The 22,458-nt window shown below is 48.9% G+C and overlaps 1 protein-coding gene across 1 annotated transcript in view; it reads right to left on the bottom strand.

The window, feature by feature from the left end:
* Positions 1–8,265: 8,265 nt before the first annotated feature.
* Positions 8,266–22,458, bottom strand: part of METAP2 (methionyl aminopeptidase 2) — a 189,608-nt gene continuing 175,415 nt past the window's right edge. Inside the window, exon 11 of the mRNA XM_069629818.1 lies at positions 8,266–9,047. Within this exon, the coding sequence (XP_069485919.1) occupies positions 8,795–9,047 (253 nt within the window). The 3' untranslated portion in view covers positions 8,266–8,794. The remainder of the gene's footprint in view (positions 9,048–22,458) is intronic.

Raw genomic sequence — 22,458 nt, 5'->3', positions numbered from 1 at the left:
GGCCTCTTACCCATAGGGGGGCATGTTCTCCCACTGGGGGTAATCCAGGCCGGGTTTGCTCCACTCCAAAGCCCCCTGCTCACCTATTGACTGCTGGGGCACAATGAGTAGGTGTCAGACTGTGTCCAGTGCTCCAAGTGAGCTGGGCTCCCTTTCGGTTCACCACTGCACCCTCCCCTTCCACTGAGTGCTGTGTTTTTGCTCGGTCAGGGCTTCTCTCCCACTTCAACGTTTCCGCAAGGGGATGGGGTTGCACCTGTTCACACTCTTGCTCCAGCAGCCGGGCGATGCTGATAGGCACTTCCTGCACTCACTGTGCACAGCAGGTATTGGACCAGCGGACGCTGATCTAGCCCACTCCTCCTTGCCAGCGAGTTCTTAATTGGCCCAAACTGCAGCCACTGCCCGCTCAGCCCCTTTTTAGCCAGAATGTCTGAGCAGGCTCCTGGTCTCAGCTTTCCTGCAACAGGGCGATCACCCCAGATGGGGTGACACCACCCCATCCGCAAGCACACTGCTCCTAGTCCTGCGGATCTGGGGCCCTCAGTCAGGGGGTTAGGTATCCCCTATCCCTTCCTCTGCACAGCGGTCGGGTATGTGGTCTCGGTGTTGTGGGGGAGCCACATGTCCACAAGCTAACAGAGTGGCGGCCAGTACATCTATCTGATTCCAGCAGCCATCTTGAATCCATGCTACTCTTTTTAGATCAGCATACAGAACCTGATCTCGGGAGGATAGCTCATGGGCAACGTGCTCGGCACAGAGCAACACAGTTTCGATCCCCATGTCCGCGCATAGAAACCTCTGGGTATTAAGTGCACTATAAATAACCCATCATATCATCTGTGGTTGAGGGCTCTGTGTCTGGTGAAGGAAGAGTATAATCAATCTGTTTTCCTCATCATCTCCAATAATGTTCTCATCTGTATACATGTGTTCCTGAACTATTTCTTCGTCATGTATCTGTTCTGGTACTAGTTTAGCCCTTTTAGAAGTGTATTCAAAATGTGGTTCCCTTTTCGCTTTGGTGGCAGTTTATCACAAAATACCATGAACTGCATTTTACCCATTACATAAAGCAACTCTTTCTTCTGACTTTTTTTTTTTTATTGTGTTTAACTGCTAACAGTTTTTACAAAAGAAGAAAAGTCCTTTTTCCGTTTGCATTTGTTCCAGATGCTTGTCAAAGGGGCTAAGTCCTTTTAGGGAGGGGGATAGGGGGAGCTTTTTAATCTCTCGCAGATGGTGTCAAGCTTCAAACTATGAAGAAAGTTTACCACTGCGATTACCGGTCTTCGACTTAGCCCGTTCATTAGGTATGACCACCAGTAGTCCTCGTCCATTCTTGAAAAGTTTGAATAAAGGTGGCCCAAGTGGGTTTCTCTGTTACCAATGGTTCCTGGGCAATGAATAATCAAGTGTTTCAGGCTTTCCTTTGAGTCTGCGTTCAGACAGAATCGACAGGCGTCCGATGCAGATTTACCACAGATTTTCAGGACCTCATTGGTCTTTAAAATATTCAATCTTGCTCTCAGAAAAGTCGAGCGCTGTGTCTTGCTCGGAAATTGCAATAGGTAGTTAATGGGCTTGTTTAGTTTTTGGGCAAATGCCGGAAGGTGGCCCACAGATTTGTAATTTGCTGCTATCTGTTGAGTCTCACACCAATCTGAGTCTTTGTTTTTTTGCCGTTCTTTTCGGGTTTGTCAAGAGCTCCTCCTCTGAGCTACCTATTGATTTCAGGAGAGTTTGATTTTTCTCTAGCCAGAGTTTGAGCGTTTTGTTTGATTCTTTTTCAATTTCCTCTTTAATCAATGTATAAATTTTCTCCACGGATGATCCAACTTCTCTATAGAACATCAGACTGTTGATGGATACTGTTCCTTGGAGCGAGGTGAGACCAAGTTCTCTTCTTACCAAGGCAATTGGGATCAAAGTGGGCAGTCGGAGCACTTTTTTCCAGAGTGAGCCCTCCAATTTAGGCCAAGTTGAGTCTGGGATACCGAACATGGCTGCTATACCATATGTGAGCGCTGGGACTACTTTCATCCTGTAAAAGTTTGTTGCCGCTTTTATTGAAAAGCGGCCAAATATTTTGTCCATGATGATCAGTTGGTTTGACAGGGTTTTGTTTTTGCTGGTCAGGAGGTCTAGCATGGATTGCTCGTTCCGTTTGTTACTGAACATGGTGCCCAGTGCCCAGGTATCTAAAAGGCATCTACCTCTTCGAGGCGGGTGTTGTTGAAAAACCATGCCTCTGAGGTTTTTCGTTTGGCCGCTTTTGTCAGTCGCATCACTTTGGTTTTCATTGCATTGCTTTCCAGATCGTTGGTATGGAGGTATTCGTTCAGGTTGTCTAATTTTCGCTGTAGTTCTATCTTTGTTCGGTCGATTAGGATATCGTCAGCATAGAGCAATCTGCTGACTTTTTCGGATCCTAAGGAGGGCGGGAAGGCTTTTACGTTCATTTCAGCCTGTTGGTAGTCGCCGATATAGGCGTTGTAAAGTTCCGGTGCCAGAGGGCATCCCTGCTTTACTCTGCTAGATGTTCCAATTGCAGGCGAGAGTAACCCTGTGCCGTTAAGTCTCACTCTCATTGATGTTTCAGAGTAAAGTTCTTGTATTGGATCTAGCAGAGACGGGGGACAATTCCAGTTTGCAAGTTTTATCCAAAGTTTGTTTACTTTGTCGAATGCTTTGGATAAATCGATGAAGGCCATCCATAGGGGAGGCGCCCCTTCCTGGACTCTGGCCTTCAGAATGTTGATGGTAAATATGTTTGCCATGGTGTTCAGGTTTTTTCGGAAACCTGTTTGAAAGTTGTCCCACCCTTTTGAAGAGGCCACCCAGGTTTTAAAGTTGTCCAGTAGGAAGGATCCGAAAAGTTTACCGATACAGTCAAGGAGTGCTATCGGGCGATAGTTGTTCGGATCGCTTCTGTCTCCTGACTTGTAAATAGGCACAACGTTTGCTGTTTTCCAAGACTTCGGAACGGATCTGGTTGCCGTACATGATTCGAAGATTTCAGCTATCAGAATGGACCAGCTTTTTGAGTTAGATTTAAGTCCATGTTTGACAGGCCATCTGGGCCGGGTGCTCGCGATGATTTGAGTTTCTTAATTTTGGGTTCGATGCCGATTGGGTCGGGCTATATGGCCCACCGGGTACTTCGATGTTTCCCATGTTTCGACTCATTGCCCAATGAGCCAAAGAGAGCCGAAAAATGCATGATCCAGGCTTCTTCTGGGACACTGGATGTTATAGCCTCCTCTCTTGATGAGCTTTTAGAATCGACTAGTAACCAGAACGACTTTGTTTGCTTGCCGGCCAACACTTGCAGCATTTGTTCAGAGTCATCTTGATGTAACTGGACTTTAAAACCTTTTAGCCAGTTCTTATAGGCCTTGGTAACTGTCCTGGCTGTTTCAATGTTGGTGGGTGTGGGGAACCTTCTGGCCATTTTTGAGGCTCGTCTCATCACCAGCCTTTTTTCTCTGAGGATTACGTTGTTGTGGTGGTGGGTCTTTACTTTTTTTCCGTTGCCAGTTTTTCTAATCTGGTATGGTTGAAGTAGTGGGCAGTAATCCGTGAAGTGGCCGGCCTCTTTTGAGTTGTCCAATGCTTTTGCTTGACAGTAATTAGAGATTAGTGTCGTAACAGTTGAGGTTTTCAACCTTAGGCGGGTGGAGTTAACGTAGGTCTCCATGTTGGTCGTTCAAGGCTCTTGCACTTTCGTGGGCTTTGAGGCATGGAGTTGACCATGTCATTTGAAAAAGGTTATGGTCGCTGTTGCGTGTTCTCTGACTATGGTGTTCCCTAGCCTGAAATGGTTCTTGCAGTAATTCTGACTATGAAGTGCAGAGGTTACCCTTCTTCTGCATAGATGACAATTTACTTTTCTCTTCCATGGACATCTTCTTTCCTTCTGTAGGTGTGGAACTTGATTTGTGTCGGACACCAAAATGTCCTTTGAGGTAGGATTCTCTCCGCTCAACTTGGCAATTGGTTCCATTTTGTATTTCAGCTTTCACACAATCATCAAATGCGCTTTTGTACCAAACTGCCCTAACCCATCAACAGCCTAGATTAAGGCATCAGACTGGAGTGTTTTGATGTTGAAAGCAAACTCTCAGACGAATGTTTATTTCACTGTTCATCCGATTTGGTTTTGGGGTCATGCATAACCTTCCAGATGCCACCGAGTTATCTCCAAAGCATGATTTGAGGTTGGCCCTAAAGAGCTCGCAGCCAGCCTCTCTTATAGCAGATGCCCGCTTCCTCTGCCTTGAAATCTTCCACTGTAACAGTATATTCACTCAAATTCTTTTTTGGCCTGCATTGCGCATAGGCTGCCCACCTTTTTGTTCAACACTTCTTCAGTTTAAAAGCTTTATACCAAGAGTGACAGTACACCCTTGGAAGGCCGCCATTGCAGACTTGGTGCGAGTCCTTCCAAGGCAATCTGATATTGCACCTAGGGTAACATTGAAATGACGTTTTCTCCATTGGGTAACCTGGAAATGGGCGAGCTAAATGCGCGTTAAAGGAATTCCCTAAACGTTTTGTGAAAAGTGTCTCTTACCTGCCCCCACTCTCCCTACTGCATCGCCTTTTCAGCGTCCAGTGTCAAATGCTGCAGAGCTCTTGTGAAGTGGACTTGGACTCTGAAGAAGTCGTGGCATAATCAAAGTTTAGCATACAACCTTAATGGAGGGACACAGAAGAAATCCGAGGATGTCACAGCACAAAGGATCTGTGGTACCCATACACGCGGGATAGGGTTACGGTACACCCCAGTCAACGCACAATTTTTAAAATGAAAAACATGCAATACTCTGCATCAGCCACTACATGGCAGCCTGTGAAAAGCATGTGACACAGCACCTGTTTGCAGGACTGGAAGTGGGCATTCTGTAGTTTTGACCCATTGCACAGGATTTAACATTGAACCTCACACCTATAAAGTAGGAACGGAAAGATGGTGCTGTCAAATTTTAAAGATGGATTGAAATATGCACATTGTTTCTCAGTGGCATAGAACGCACAAAGAGGCATTTCTTTCTTTAATTGTGCTTTTTGTTGGCCGTTTAAAACGTCCAGATACATTCACTTGACGTCAGCATTAGTGTATTTCCTAAGAGGATTCACTTTTGGGTGCCGTTAAGGAATCGTACGATTTATACAGAAGCTTATTACCATTTTCTGTGATGCTGGTCACTATATAATTTAACAGTTCTAATGCCAGATTCCCTTAGAAAAGGGAAATGAAGCCTTGGTCCATTGCAGACATTCGTACAATGAGAGGAATGTGCCTCTGGCTGCAAAGTATATACATAGAGCGTGGCTTCACAGGAAGAACATGTTTTGCAGACTGTGATATTAGGGATTGATGCTGTATCAGACTGCCTTTTAATAGTTAGACTACATATGTAATAAGCAGGTTTGTTTATACAGCTGATTATTGAATTCGAGGAGTTTTTCTTATCATGGATTAACAACCGTTGTTGTGAATTGCATAACTTATGACTCAAAAAAAAAAAGTGAGAGAAAGAAAGTGTTTATGTCCTTTGCCTTGTCTGGAATACCAGGATTTGGGTCCTTTTTTTAGGTTTACAGCCAGGACAAAGCTTTTGCAATACTCTCCAAGGACCTCAAGATTGTGTTTGAGGGCATGCAGTACGCATTACCCGTACGCAGCCCTACAGATAAGGGGTCTATAGGCCACTTTTACTCCCTAAAAACAGGCAAATAATCCCCAGAAATAGGGAGTAAAAATACTCCCACCAAATAAATTGGAAACAGACATGTAGGACCTTTTGCTCCACACAGCTCCATGGATAGGTTTGGTAGTACCATAGGAAGAAAACCAATAGTGCCTGATCAGAAGAAGTAAACATGCATCTTTAAATGTGCATGAATAACTAGGTGCAAAGAAAGATTACAAAAACACTTATTTTCTAGTTCAAACACATTTTTACCCATCTATTGGAAATGTACTCCCTAAAAAAATAAGTTTACTCCCAACTTAAGAAAATAGAGAGTAAAATATTCACACCTCCAAATCTTATCTGGAGCACTGCTCGTACGTCTGGTTACATGGGTGACTGCTGCTTCCAGCAACTTTCCAAGCTTCAGCCAAGTCCAGCCCCTCTTTTAGGAGACAATCCACAAACTATCCCACAGCGCTGGCCTGTTGTCTGCATTCCCCACCTGAGATGGAGACACATTAGCACACACTTGCATTCCCGCTGCATCTAAAACTTCCTTGCCCTCCACCAGAGGCCACCACTACTGGTTACTGGTCCTGATGGCATGCAACATCTCATACCCTCTTTGCCTCTGAAAGCACATTGGACTGGAAAGGGATGCCCATTCTGGAAGCCTTAACCATCCAAACAATCGATACCATGTGTTTCTATAGAAGGGGTCGAGGGTAATCCAAAGGCATAGGCAGCCCATGATCAACCCCACAGGAAAAGCATTGACAGATGGGTGTCTCCAGCATCTAAGCCCATTTCAGCATCACTCGTAAAGAGGAGTGGTGGGCACAACTGGGGCCACATCTGTAAAGGGTGCAGGTTTACATGCAGGCAGCAATAGCGGAGGAATCAAGGTGGGTGTCCGAGAAATCTGGAGAACTGTAGGAGGAGTCAGCAGACACTGGGTGGGGCCCTGCTACTACTGACCAGCTCCCAGATGACATTGTGGGGAAAAAATAGAAACCTTAGTATCTATGAACAAGATCTGCTTAAACGTATTAGGAAACCCTGCTGAGAGATCTGATTGAACATAGGAGTTGCCCAGAGCTGTTCCAGGAATCTAAACACGGTACATGGGGTATGCAGGTACATTCCGATGAGGTGAGGCAGTGCCACAGCTGCAAGAAAGTGGAGACACCCAATCTGAGTGATATGACATTTCCAAGCCTATCTCTTGACCATTGAGGGGATGCAATGCCCCTCGTGAGGTCTTTCCTGTAATGCCCTTCAGTTAATCTCAACAGAGCAAGCCCCCTCATGCCCCAACATGGTTTAGACAAGCGTAGGTCATAGGACAGCACAGCCAGCAATAGAGTCTCAACCTGATGCCTATCACAACACCAGGACTAGACCATCCAGGAAGCATCTCAAGGTTTCAGCCCAATGGGTCTAATCTATTAGGATAAGAGAGCACTGCTGAGTCCCCCACAGTAGCGCTCATGGACGTGGTAGTGCAACAAACCTGGCCACTAGATGTAGGGAAGATGTGATCCTTATGTGGAGCCAGGAGGGGCCATTGCAGGCTGGTAAAAGGAGGGGGGCGTTGGGGTGGTGAGAAACCACAGACCATACTTTATATGAAGTACAAGGTCTGCAGGACTGGTTACTTGAAAACATCTTAAAATTAAGGCATGAGCGGGCACAGGAAGAAAGAATCGGAGAGGGGCCACACATGGTCCAGCTGACTGAAAGCATGTGTGGCAAAGATGGTGTGGGACAGCTATGGAGCCAGGCTTGCATTCTAGAACGCCCTTTTATAAACATGTCATAGCTAGTTAGTTAAGGCAACATTAGCCTTCACACAGACAGCCTTGTCCACCATTTACTTTTTATTTTTAGTAAGTGTCTGACCAGACATCCCCAACATGAACCACTATGTGAAACCTGTCTTTACCACAGTAGAATAAAAGCTGCCACATTGGAGGGTGGGGTGAAAGAAATGGGGGGACAATCAAACCCATTTCCACAACAGTGACAGGATGGCATATTGGATCTCATGAGATCAGCTCTTAGATTGTTTTTACACAGATTTGATTTACAAAGCCCTTCACAACCTTTCCATTCAAAAGGGGAAAACTAATTACAAGTGTTTTACACCCAGACAAGAACAAGCAGCATTTCTAACACAGATCCAAAAATTAAGAGGAAAAAAAAAAAAAAAAGTTATGCTGTGCAAAGTTCTGTAAAGCACAGCCTACATTATCAAATAAGATACACTTCAATCAAAAGCCATTCACACCTTGGCTACAGGATATATTTGTATCTTGGTTTGAGCAAGGTCTAAATTACCACTCACAACAAATGTCAAGATCCCATTGTGGCTCTAAACAAGACTATCGGCATAAGAACCGCCATAGACTGTCAGAGCACCCCAAGAATTCCGTGGCAGCCAGCTTATTAATCAATATTGGTCTGATCCTCATGCAATCATTTGTCGAACTCCATCAAGGAATAATAAAGGCGACTTTTCATTAAGCATTTTAAATGAAATCAAATCACCAGGCACAACTTGCATAGTCAAACAAAAACATAACATGCTCTTTCTTTTAATAGAATATATTTAAAATTGCAGAGCCCCAGATAATCCAATCACCCACACAAGGGTTAAAATGGTTTATAGTTTAAGGTCTCAAAATTCAACTTTATTTTTTTTTTTACAAAATTAATTTCTAGGAATTTAAAAGGCAATTCTATTGAGTGAAAGAATCTTGGAGTTTAGTTTATGAAAACCATTGGTGGTAGAGAAGAAGCTTTGAACATCAGAAAATAGGCTGTCAATGGGAATACAGAACTCCAAGAATTGTGTGCTGTTGCACACCTCCAGCAGAAAACAAGGATAGAACAGTTGAACATTAAATATCCGAAAGGCCTTAGATCGTGTTTTACCCCACTTCGTGTTAAGTTAGAAGACTTGCCTTTGAATAAATCCCTTTGCAAAAAGTGGAAGAGATAGGTCCACTGTTAAGACACACATGTTGCAAATTAACTCTGGTTTAATGCTTTTAAAAAAAAGCAAGGTATAAAGATGGCGATGTAGCCTAATAGTCCTCTCCTCTGCTGACAACTTCTTTGCAGGTTGGGCGCAGTAATATGGTGTGCTCAAACTGTGCTGTGTAGGAGCCTTTTATGTCACACAGTGGCGGATACGGGTCCACTATACCCAAGTCACACAGGCTCTTGAGAGCAATTAAGTATTTACTCTCTCCCAGTCGATCGAGCCATCTGCGGCAGAAGGCAAGGGTGCCAAAGTTTTCATTGATGACATTTAGCAGGTGTTTCGCTCTTGGAAGTCTGCAATAAAGAAAACAGGCAGCCATGAGTAGCATAGTGAATCCTTTTAGAAGTCATTAACAGTGACCAACTAAAATACATGCATTCTCTGTAATGTAATTCAAGGCGCTAGACCCAGAGCACCAAAGTACCCCTGCAAATAGAAAGTGGTGAAGGCCTGTTAACTGTATAATTAGCATCCAGGGCGAGGGAGACAGCCAATCAGGTTGTTCAGATCACAAGCTGAATCCCATGCTCTCATCCGGCGCTCCACGCCATCCCCTCCCCCCCTCCCTTCCCCTTCGGTCTCGGTTACCTTTCTAGCCCAACTTACCCGAGTCACTCGGCAGAGGAACCACTGCTGCATGTCCCCACCTACTGCCATGGAAATGGAAGAGGGGCACAGAATAAAGCCTCGCCTTCCACTTCAACCAACTTCAATATTTTGTTTTAATGATGGGGAGACCATGAGGCGTCCAGCTCATTGAAACACAGAGCATTGCTGTTAGCTCCCCAGATTTACAGATTTCAAACCTGGGGTGCTAGGAGCAATAACACCCAATCTGGCCTGTGGTAACGGCCCCCAGGGTGCATCATTAAGGCTGTTGCTGCACTCAGGCCTATACCTGGGGCCCACCAGATCGGGCGTTATTGCTATAATAGCAAACTCATATTGCTTACTCAAAGTCCACTCTCCAGTAATGCCAAGAAAACCATACATGTATCTAGACATTCCTTGTAGAAAAATCATCCACATACCAACTATTGGAATTGCTAAAGGGGTTTGTCTTACAAATGTAAAAGGTATTCTACCCGGAACAGTCACCATGGTGATGTGTGAAAAGCCTTTTTAAAATCAAAACAACGATGTAGTTTGAAGGTGAGTGGCCACAAAAGTAAACTTCAGCTATTGATTGATGGAGATTATAAAAATATGCTAACCTGCAGTTCTGGCCAAAGGGCAGGACTTTTTCCCTAACTGATTTGCCAACCAATTGCACCCCAGACCCATTCAGCCAGATGCATCGCTCCACAGCCTAACCCGGGACATCACTAATGTGTCACATGTGAAAACCCAAATGTCTCCAGTTAAGATGCAAAATGCAAGTAAGATCATTAGGTTAGTTGTGTGGTCTCTGCTGGTTAATAGCAGGCTTTACCCTTCCATGAATAGTGGTATTACATCTTGCTGAACTGGAAGGGGATGCTCTAAAAGCTCCTGTTAAAACCCAGTACCAATTTTCACAGTTTGATGAGCAGTGCTTTAACTGAGCTTTGACGGACAAAGTTCACGGCGTCTTTGTCCATCGGCAAAGCTTTATAAGAGACTGCTTGGATTGTGTACTTTTCAAGCCATCTTTTATAAAACACAGAAATATTTCTATGTTTAAAAAATGGCTTGAAAAGTATACACACAAATATATAAAAGTTGCTTCACATGCTCATGAGTATTACCCACCAGGCTGGGCATCCTCTATTCCTCCCCTAAACCAATCACTGTCCTCAAAGTCATACTACCCCTATCCAATGACAGTTCTCTCCCTAAGCCCCTCCTCGGGCAGCCATCTTCAGATTTGATAAGCACTGCAAAGTGGCAGCATGACCAAGAAGAGCCACAGAGGAGCAGGAGGCAGGGTTCGCATGTAAACCCCATGCTGGAGAACAACAGTTACAAGTAAGTAACTTGTTCCTTCGCCAGCAAGGGGTCCAATAAGGCTGTTTGCAGGATAGGCAGAGGGTGATGGCCATGCGGAAAGCAGTTTTCCATAAAAGGAACAAGAGAGGCCTGATGCATAGGCTCGAAGGGTGCACCCATGAGCCTTGTCAGTACCACGTTGAGTTCCCACGCCGGGGCCTGCACCTTCACCAGCGGGAACATAACAGTCCTTTGATGAACTCCTTGACGAGACAGTGGGACCAAAGAGAAGACCATCCTGGAGATCAGGTGTAGCAGGAGATAGCCTCCAGATGCACCTTGATAGAGGCGTGCGCCAGACACGCCAAGGATATGTACGGCAGAATCTGCGGGGCCATGACCCTAAGAGGACTGATCTTCTGATTCAGGCACCACATCGCAAAACGCTTCCACTTGTGTCCGTAGCACTTAAGAGTCAACAATGCTCTGGCCCTGGAAAGGACCTCTCTGCAGTCTGCCAGCAACTCGTACCCTCTCAAGGCTGTAGGAGCAACGCCTTGAAGTTCTGCGACCCTGGGTCGTGATGTAGGCTTGAGCCTCATTCTCTGGCGAGCAGATCCGCAACCACTGGCAGCTTGATCAGGGGTCAATTTGACACGCTATGAAGATCTGGGCGCCAAACCTGCCTTGGCCATTCCGGGGCGACTAGGCTCATCCTGCATCAGCACCGTTTGATATGATTGAGGACTCGCAGCAGGAGAGGCAACAGAGGGAACACGTACAGGAACAGGCCTTCCCACAGGAAGGAAAACTTGTCCCCCATGCTCCTAGGCTGGTGGAACCTGCTGTTAAATTTCCAGCATTTGGAATTAGTTGCCGTCAAACAGATCGATCTAGGGCCTGCCCCATTTGAGGAAGAGGCAGTCCACTTGATCTTGTCAAAGTTCCCATTCGTGGCAGGAACGCAGCTCCCTGCTGAGTGAGTCTGCGATAGTGTTCTTGACTCCAACAGGTGAAAAGGGATAATGAACATCTCTTGGAAGACAGCCCACTTCCACAAGTCCTGCACCTTTCTGGAAAGCGCTGGGGATCTGGTGCCCCGCTGCTTCCCGATGTAGAACACTGATGGTATTGTCCATGAAGACACTCCCCACTTTGCCCTTGAGGGAAGGAACTACTTGAGGGCCCAGAACACTGCCTGCAGCTCCAAGACATTGATGTGGAGATCCTTCTCCTCCGGCAGCCACGGTCCTCCGGCATGGAGACGCGTGGTGTGGGCTCCCCAGCCCTCCAGGGAAGCGTCTGTGGTAACTGTCTCCTGGTACGGGGGCTCTGGAAACCTGTGCGTCTGGTGCACGCCCCACCACCTTATCACTTGATGGACCTCCTCGTTGAGCCATCTTGTCTGCAAAGCTTCCGGACACCTGGATCCACTGAGCGTCCAGGAATTCTTGAAGGGGTTGCATCTGCAACCTGCAGAGCCAGATCAGGTAGATACAGAACATCATGCCGAGCAACTTGCTGGTCCGCACTGTGGCAGCAGATGTTGAACCTTGCCCAGCATGACCGCTACCCTCTCCCGAGGGGGTCGCACGGCAGGGGACTGCTGAGCCTGGCCCCCAGGGACAGCTCGTTCTACAATGGTATCAAGCAGTACTTGGATAGTTGACAGAATCGCAGATCTGTCAGCAGCCGGACAGTTTTCTACGTGTGTTTCACGGCTACTTCCCTAGACTTGACCCGCCCGGATGAGCCAGTCGTTGAGGTACAGAAACACGTGTATCCACTGTAGACACAGATGGGCCGCCACTGGTACCAGGCACTTCGTAAACACCCTGGGTGCCGACTTCAGTCTGAAGGGGAGGACCTTAACTGGTAGTGCCTTCCCTGTACCACCAAGCACAGGAACTTATGATGCTTCTCGTGAATGGGGACATGGAAGTATGCGTCCTCTAGATTCAGCAACGTCAAGCATTCTCCTTCCTCCAGTTAGCAGAGCACGTGCTGCAACGTGACCATCCTGAATTTTTGGGACTTGAGGTATTTGTTGAGACGCTGCAGTTCTGGAATGGCCTCCAGACACTGGTCTTCTTTACCAAGAAGTATCTGGAGTAGACTCCGGAGTTGCTTTGGAACCAGCTTTATCGCCCCTTTTGTTATAATGGCCCGTACCTCTTGCAGGAGCTGAGGGATGCACTGCTCCTGCTGGGCCACCGGTGGTATCCGCAGACACTTCTGTGGAACTCTAGAGTGTTCGTGGGCGACAGCGTCCAGCACCCATCAGTCAGTGGAGATCTTCCACTCGCTGACAAGCCTGCCAGCCAGCTTCCCACCAGGGTGCATGGGTGGGGGGGCCCCACGTCCTGGCCTGTTCAATCTTGCTTCAGGGCATGCGTGCCGCCTTGGGAGCGACAACAGCCACCTCCACAGAAAGCCTTAGAACAGCCTCTGTAGGCCTCCTGGGTCATGGACCAGGAGGGTTGGCAGTATGAAGAGGACCCTCCGCCGAAACCCTTGAACGATCTGCCCGACTACACACCGGAGGCACGAAAGGCTGGGCGGTGTTGAAGTGTGCCCAAGGCACGGGCCATCTCAGGCCGACTCGTTGACGGCATTCCCGAAGAGGTTGCCCCCGTCGAAGGGCATGTCTATCCTCGTCTGGTCTTCGACGAAGGTTGGTGGCTTTCAGCCAGCCAGAACAATGGAGGCAGACCCTGTTCCCCCATCTGTCAGAATCGTGCATCCACTATGTCCAGGGCCACCGCGATGGCATGCTCCGATGCCACCTCCCCCTCCTGTAGGATGGAGAGTGTTTTGACCTGCTTGTCGTCAGGTAGGAACTCCAGCAGTGGTGCATCTTACACCACAGCTCACTGTCGTATCTAGCCAGGATAACAAGGGCGTTGGCCGCCTTGACCGTTGACGCCGCCTGGTAGGTTACTTTTCTTCCCATGGCATCCAACCTCTTCCCCTCGCTATCCGGAGGGATGGAGGATGAAGACTTCTTCCTTGCTGCCGCCGAGACCACTGACTCCGGGGAAAGGCTTTGAACAGAAGCACTTGGGTGCAGACTCGGGCACCCGGTATTTGTCTGGCCAATTTGGCCGGGTCCTCAAAGCCAGGCCCTCCTTCCAAATGTCATCCAGGAGAGGCACCACCAAAATGGTCTTCCTCTTGGTCTCACGTCGTTGATCTAGGAAACCTTCCTTCCTGGTCTCCTCTGGTGTCAACTAAAAGAGTTCCGACACTCTAGCGACCATGGCATGGAACAACCCCACCTCACCCGGGGGAAGACTACCTCAGCTGTGGCGAACTGCCTGCCGTGCCCATGTCCGTGCCAGTCGTCATGTCTGTCCCAGAGTCTTGGGGGGTGACAGCATGGGGAGGTTGATACAGCAGCGTAGGGTGCCGCTTCCTCTTTTTATGAGGGAGGTTGGTCCAGGGCCAGCAGTGTCATCGGCATCCATTTCTGAATCACTGACACTAGTGTGTGTGTGTGTGTCTAGGGTTGGAAGGATGTGCAGTGATACATCCCTCAGAGGGGTCAGGCAGTAGACCTACAGGGCCCTGCACCGTCAGTAAATCTGCTGTCGTCACCTCAGTCGTCATCCCATTGGGATTGTAGGTGTCATCTCCCACGTCCTCCTGGATTGTGTGGACAGATGCCTGGTGCTCCATCGCCTGAGGAAGAAATATCCATGCCCTTTAGTACAGTTGAGGGCCACCCCCCACCCCCCTTTTCTTGATTCCCCGGGGGGGGGGGGGCAGGTTTGGGCTCAGGGATGGCATCCTCTTCTCTGTTGTCCTCTCCACTGCCTTGGCCGATGCCTCCCATCTCAGGGATACTCTGGGCACCGCCGGGGCTACCTTGCCTGGGTCAGCACCCTTGGCCTCAGAGAGGGCATCCGTCACCAACTCGATCGTCGACTGGGCTGTCTGGGCCTTCTGGGGCAGGTCAGTCTTTTCCTGCGCCTTCGTCTTCTCAGGCTTTTCCCACAGCTTCGCCGGGTTAGCAGATTTCCTCTTCGAGGAGCAGTTGGAGTGATGGCGGTAGATGGTGAAGATGAGGGCGCCCCTGACGGAAACAGACTTGCAGTGCTTGGGCCCCTACGGATGGAGCACCTTCAAAGGACTTAGAAGCCGCTCTTTGGTCTGGGGTCCTGGGTGAGGGATGCTTCCCGCAGGGGGGCAGAGGCCTTGGCTTTCAGCCACGCCGCCCGTCACGGTTCGCTTGGAGAACCCGAGGCAGATTTTCACAATCCACTTCCCTGTGATCCGGATGGAGACCGAGGCATTGAAGGAATTTGGCCTCCACAAACACGTTCCGCAGTCCGCAGCAGAAGCAGAGCTTGAAAAGGGAGCTTCCCTCCTCCGACATGGTCCGGCATGCGGAGTAGGCCTGATGGCCTTCTCAATTGTTGCCCTTGAGGGGCGTTGAAAGTCACCGACAAACAGATCCCTGCTTGTCGGCCGATGTAGAGAAAGAGCACACAGGCTCTGGTTTGACAAATTGAACTTTTGGCGATAAACAGAGCAAAATACGAGGACTCCCTTGAACGTGCAGTAAAACTCTATAGATGGCGGCCAGATGAGGGGCATAGGGAGAGGGCAGTCATTGGCTGGGGGCAGTATGACCCAGAGCTCTGTGAGTGGTTTAGAGGAGAAATAGTTTGCAAGTGAAACTTTTCTTTTACCGAGGATTCCTGGCCCGACAACAGGGACTATTCATGAGCATGTGAATCCATGCCAGACTCCATGCTGGAGAAGGCGGTTCTTCTGCGGCAACCACAGGCCTCTGGTGTGTAGCCATCCATGTGGTGACCGTGTCCTGATATGGAAGGGTTTGAAACGTGAGTGGACTCCCTACCACCTTATTGCCCCACAGAACCTTGTTGAGCGGGAGCTTGTCCACGGAACTTCCGGACACCTGTACCCAAGAGCTCATCTGTAACCTGCAGGGCCGGATGAGGTAGATGCTGGACATCATGCCCAGCATCGACTTGATGGTTTGCACCGAGGAGGTCTACACCGACAAAAGCCGATGTACCCCTGAATGGCCGGTATCCTCTTTCCGAGGGTGACACCAGGCAGGACACTATTGAGTCAGGCTCCTAGGAACAGCACATTCTGTGATGGTGTCAAGCAGGACTTTGGATAGTTGATGGAGAATCCTATATCTGTCAGCAGCTGGACGCTCCCCTCCGTGTGTTCGACGGGCAACTCTCACAAGTGGGCTCGGATGAGCCAGTCGTCAAGGTACAGGGATACATGTATCCCCCATAGACACAGATGGGCCACCTCCGGTGCCAGGCATTTCATGAACACTCTAGGGGCCGACTTCAAGCTGAAGGGTAGGGCCTTGAAAGGATTGTGTTGTCCCTGCACTACAAAGCAGTAGAGTTTCCTGTGAATAGGGACGTGGAAGTAGGTGTCCTTCAGGTCCAGCGACGTCAAGAAAGTCCCTTTTTCCAGTTGGCCGAGCACGTGCTGCAAACTTGACCATCCTGAATCTGAGACTTGAGGTACTTTTTTTAAGTCGTCGTAGGTCCAGAATGGGCCTCCAGCCCGTTGTATTTTTTCTGACCAAAAAGTATCTGGATTAGACGCCTGATCCCCATTGTTGGGGGACTAGCTCCATTGCCCCTTTTCGCAGCATTTCCCTTACCACCTCTAAGAGCCGAGGGATGTGCTGCTCCCGACGGGCCACTGGAGGGATCCGCAGACACTTGCGCTGAAACTATAGGTTATGTTCTTGGACGAGAGCATCTGGCACCCTTCTGTCGGTGGTGATCTTTCTCCCATTCACTGACAAACCTTGTCAGCTGGCCTCACACCAGGATGCACGGTTGGGGCTGCCCGACCCCAGCCTTGATGGTGGACGCTGCAGTGTAAATCACCTTCCTTCCCATGGTGGCCATTATCTTCCCCTCGCTGTCCAGAGGAACGGAAGACAACTAGGACGGGCTAGACAGTTTACTCACGGTACCAAAAACCACAGAATCCGGCGATGGTTGCGACCTCAGGCACTTGGGTGTGTATTCGGGCTTTCCAGTAATTCTTCTCCAGCCTATCCCGTTTGGCCAGAGCCACGTAAGGGTCCTCCCATATGTCGTCCAGGAGGGGGGACAGCCATGATAGTCTCTTGGCCTGGCGCCTCTGGTACAAGTAACACTCCTTGGTTTCTTCGGGCACAAGCTGGAACAGCTCAGAGGCTCTGGCAATCATGGAATAAAACTACCCCACCTCATCGGTGGGGACGTCCTACGGCACAAAGACCCACCGTGACGATATTGCAGTCCATCGTGGTTGTCTGTGTCCGCTGGGGCAGAGAGGGCCCGATGCAGATGTGGGGGCATCGGCTGACTCTTCCTCTTCGCTGGCTGATGATCAAGGGCATGGGGGACCATTGGGACTGGGACTTGTGGCATCCTCTTCTGAATCTCCGACCCCAAGGTGTGGATGGCTGACAATGTCCAGAGAGACATCCCTTGGCTGAGCTGGCGTGATCAGAACACTCTGCCTGTGTCGTCGCCATCTTCCACACCCTCATGGAGCGTGTGTAAGAATTCCTGGTCACAGTCTGGACAAAACCTCCATGGCATAGGATACCGCCAGGCACTGATCTGGGGCATCCGCCGCTCCGCACCCCCCCCTCTCCTTGTTTCCACCCCAACGAGTCGGGACCGGGCTCAGAAACGGCACCACCACTACTCCAGCGTGCCAGCAGACTTCACCAGTCAATGCAGCCGTTTTGCGCCTCAGGGACAGCTGTGCCACGGGGGATACCTTCACAGGGTCATACCCCTACACCTTTGTAAGAGCTGCCGCCACCAGCTCTATTGTCAAAGACTTATCCTGCACCAATTGGGCTTCTCAGGCAGTTCAGCCTTCACCTCCGTCTGTGGCTTCTCCCGCAGCTTAGCCGGGTTGGACAATTTCCTTTTTGAGGAGGAGCTTGATTGCCCGGTGGCAATGGAGGCTGACGACTGTCTAGCATTCCCTGGCCACCGTGGGACCCGCTTCCGCTGTGACCACGGTGGACCCAGACTTGCAGTTCTTGGCCTTGTGTGGGCCCCCCACGGATGATGCGCCCTGGAGGACTTAGAAGACTGCTCCTTGGACCGGCCAGTCCTGGGTGAGGCATGACCATGCTCAGCCACGACACCCGTCTACTGTGCCTGTCCTTTGTCTTCTTCTTGGAGAAACCAAGGCATATCTCGCATTCTCCTCCTTTGTAGTCTGGATGCAGATAGAGGCATTGTAGGTGTTGGTCTTCCACAGACACATTCAATAGCCCACACTTGGTGCAGGGCCTGAAGAGGCATCTTCCTTCCTTCTCCTCCGTCATGGTTGAGGGCACGAAGTAGGCCTGATGGCCTTCTGGAAACTTTGGCAATCTTCACCCTTGAGGGGCGCTGAAATTCACAGACAACGGATCACTGCTGTCAGCAGATGGAGAAAAGAGCACAAGTGCTCTTTTGGAACAAAAATAGAACCCTTTTCTGCAAAAGCACATGAAAAACGTAGAAGAAGCTCGCAGAGCAAACTTGAGGCTGCCAGAAGAGGGGCTTAGGGAGAGGACTGTCATTGGATGGGGCAGTATGACCCAGAGGACAGTGACTGGTTAGGGGAGAAATACAGTTTGTAAGTGAAAGTGAAACTTTCTTTTACCGAGGATTCTCAGCCTGACTGGGAATATTCATGAGCATGTGAATCCATGCCAGACCCCATGCTGGAGAAGTTAGATATTTCGGTGTGGCTGGGAAGCCAGGCTCATCTCAAGAGGTGCCAACGTGAGCAGTAGAGTTTTTACACAGAGATTCACAATGACAAGTATTCAAATAAACTCTTTCACTCAAGGTTTCTTGATTAAACAATTTAACAGTCAGTTGAATAAGCCTTCCTCAGAAGGGAGCAATATATAAGTAACACAAAATTACACTTCAAAATACACACTAAGTTTCTTTAAATCAGCAAGTACCCATTTGGGATGGCACACAGATGGTTCCTACACCTTGAGGTGACTTAAATAACTAGGACACTGGACATAAATCACTGGTACACAAGGTTAAACAAATATTCTGAACGAGGTAAGTACCTTTGAACCCCCCCCCTCAGCCCACCCCCTCATGCAAAGTACATTAACCCTTTCCTGGAGGAAAGGTAAAGCACAAAGTCAGAGGTAAGATTAGCATTTTCACGGAGCCAGGCCAGCCAATGTTAATTGATGAGAAGTGTAGATGAGCTGAAGCCCTTCTTGCAGGTAAGTAAAAGTCTTGAACAATGTTTTACAAGTCTTTGTAGAAACAAAATAATCACTGTAGAGCCACAAGCTGGGAGATATGAGGGGCAGAGCTACAAGCAACTCTGCAAAAGCAACCAAGACAAGTCTCATGGATAACTAGCAGCCTACAGGAAAAGAGGTAAATCCCCTTAGTTGTACAGTACCTTTGGTTAGAAGAAATTAGTTCCAGCTGGCTTCTGTTCCTGTGTAGGTCTGTAGATCCTGTTGTTCCTGGGCCTCAGTCGTGGGGACAAGAGGGAGGCCGTGTGGGGACTCTTGCACTATGAAGTGAAGGTCAGCGGCAGCAATGGGCAAACAGATCAGCAGAACTTGCGCTTTCAACTCATGGCTCTCATAAATAGCGCCACTGCAGTTCTTTGATACCACTATGGACTTTCCTCACATCTGGGGTCCAGCACTATTTTGAGGTGGCTCAGGCTTGGTCAGTCCTGCTTCCTGGGAGTCCGGAGGATCTTCCTGAAACTTCGGGTCCAACTTAAAGACACTATTCTGGTGTTCCTCTCCTTGGCACTTCAGTTCCTGCAGCAGCAATGGAAGTACAGCCAGCTCCGGGAAGGATTTTCAGATGAGCTTGTCTTTGGGTCGATTGGTCCCACCAACACAAGGGGAGAAGTAGTCCTTGGCAAAACTTCTCTCATCGAGGCAAATTCAGAGCTTCAGCACTGCAGCAGGGCTTCACCAGGCAAACCAACCATCTTGGAGTTGCAGCAGGAGTCTCTTCCAAGTTCTTCTTCAGATTCCTTCGTCCAATGGTCGACTCTGCCGTCCAAGCAAAAAGCCCCGCCTTTTATGCAGGTTTCTCCCATTCATTTGCAGCCTGTCAATCACACAGCAGGGTGGCTGTCCTCCATGGACAGCCATACAGCCAATCACCCTTGGGTGCATTCCTGTAACCAAGGAGACCAACCTCCCTCACTTCCTGCCCTGCTAGACACGCTGGAGCCAGAGGTAGGCTTCACTCATGAATCCTGCCAAAGACAAAACGAACAAAGGGAGCAAACCAGGTTTGGCGCGCAGAGTAAATATCAATAAGGAACTTTCCAACAAGAAATGGTGAACAAAGAAGACCGGGGCCATTTTGATGAAATGGGCACCCATGGGTGCTTTACTGCAGCTGCAATTGCAGCTCGCAGTAGGAACAATGGTAGGAAAAAGTAAACCACTGCCAACAGCCATTAATTGTAGAAAGGTTAACATAAAAAAGTTACATGAGAAACTAGACAAAGGGGATACTAAGTAACCCCTCCAGCACCCCATTGTAAGACAGTGTGTGCTGGGTCTACAAAGTTATAAAAAGTAAAGTCAATTTTACTTCACTGCTCTTGGAAACAGTTTCACTAAGAGAAGGTATTTAAACCTTTGGGAAATCTAAGAGACTTCCCTGTGTCATTGCACTGAAGGTGCTGTGTGTCAATGTAAAAATGATGCCTATGGAGTTAGTGTTTCTTTTGACTTTGGAGTCTGACAGAGTCCAAATCACAGAACAATACACGAGAGAGAGTGGGGGGAAAAAGGTCACACTCTCCAGGTGAAAAATTAAAAGTCCAGCAAAAAGAGCTGGGGTCTAAGGTAGAAGGGAATTAGCACATTTCTGAGAATCCTCCCCAACACTTACTATGGTTTGTGTACTTTTCAAGCCATCTTTTATAAACGTAGAAATGACATATTGCTATGTTTATAAAAGATGGCTTGAAATGTAAACAAACCAGGTACGCACACAAACATAAAATGCGTACATGCATTTATATATTTGTTTGCATACCTTACTATGGTTAGTGCACTTATAGGCCACGCACCCAAATGAGGACCCCCCCTCAAATTCTTACCCCGCTTAAAGCCCTGGTGATGAGTGATTGAGATGGATGCTGCTATATATTTTCGTGACTTCTGCCTGTGCTGGAATGCAGCGCATGACCCCCCCTCCCCCAAACACCCCACCCAGCAACCACTCCCTCCAGCACCAGGCCTTTAAAATACACACTAAGCAAGTAAAAACTTTAGTCAAATATGTCACACCAATAAACCAGATGGAACAAGTTATTTACCTGTAACTGTTGTTCTCCAGCATGGGTCTGGCATGGATTCACATGCTCATGAATATTCCCAATCATCAGGCTGGGAATCCTCGGTAAAGAAAAAAAATCAGTTTAGTTTCTGAACTGTCTTTCTCCTAATAACTGGTCTCTGGGTCATACTGCCCCCAGCCAATGACTGCCCTCTACCTAAGCCCCTCCTCTGGCAGCCATCTTCAGATTTGGTAGCACATAAAGTGGCAGTAGGAACAAGAGAAGAGCCGCAGAGGGGTAGGCGGGAGGGTTCGCATGTGAATCCATGCCAGACCCATGCTGGAGAACAACAGTTACAGGTAAGTAACTTGTTCCTTCTCCAGCATGGGGTCTGGCATAGATTCACATGCTCATGAATATAAGAATACATAGCAGTACACACATGCACAACCACGGGAGGTGGCAAGGCTCAACATTAAGCATTACATAAACTCAACATTAAGCATCTCTTACCTCCTCACCAGGCCCACCTTCAGGCAAACGGGTTGTGCAGCACTGCCTGGCCGACTCTGGACTCCAACCTGGAATCCCGGTCGACGCAGTAGAAGCTCGTGAAGGTGTGCGTCAACCTCCACGTAGCAGTCCAGCAGGGGCACACCAGACAGGAATGCTGTGGTAGCAGCGATCGCCCTGTTCGAATGGGCTCTCGGACGGCCGGGCAGGGGTCGGTTTGCCAACCAGTGACAGTGCATAAGCCTTCGAGAGGGCCTTCCCTTGATTCACAGGTCCAAAGTTCACAAACAGCTGTGATGTCCTCCGCATGCTCTTCGTGCGGTCCAGTAGAACTTCAGCGCTCTAGCCACATCTAGCGAGTGCAAAGTCCTCTCAGCCGGCGACGAAGGCGATGGAAAGAAAACAGGTAACGCCAAGGGCTCATTGAGATGGAAGTCCGACGGCACCTTGGGCCTGAAGGAGGGGTACATCCTCAGCACCACCCTCGTCTCGTGGAATGTCAGGTATGGAGTTTTAAAGGAAAGGGCCTGTATCTCTCCCACACGTCGTGCGGAGGTGATGGCCACAAGAAACGCTGTCTTCCACGACAGGAACTTCAACGGTGGCCCCATGAGCCTGGTCAGCACCACGTTGAGTTCCCACGCCGGGGTCGGGCCTTCACCGGCGGGAACGATCGGAACAGTCCTTTCATGAACTCCTTCACCAGGCGATGGGACCACAGTGATGATCGCCCTGGAGTTCTGGTGTAGCAGGAGATAGCCACCAGACGGATCTTGATGGAGGCATGAGCAAGCCCCGCCTTGGCCAGTGACAGCAAGTACGGCAGCACTGGAGGGGCCGTAATCCGCAGAGGATTCATCTTCTGTGCGCGGCACCAGAGAACCTCTTCCATTTGTGTCCCTAGCACTTAGAGTCGAGGGCACCCTGGCCTTTGCAAGCACCTCCTTGCAGTCCACCGGGATATCGTACCCT

Source organism: Ambystoma mexicanum, chromosome 12, assembly GCF_040938575.1.
Source record: "Ambystoma mexicanum isolate Mex_15411 chromosome 12, UKY_AmexF1_1, whole genome shotgun sequence".
Lineage (NCBI taxonomy): Eukaryota > Metazoa > Chordata > Amphibia > Caudata > Ambystomatidae > Ambystoma > Ambystoma mexicanum.
The sequence above is the reverse complement of the archived record's forward strand: the minus strand, read 5'-3'. Positions and strand labels throughout refer to the sequence as shown.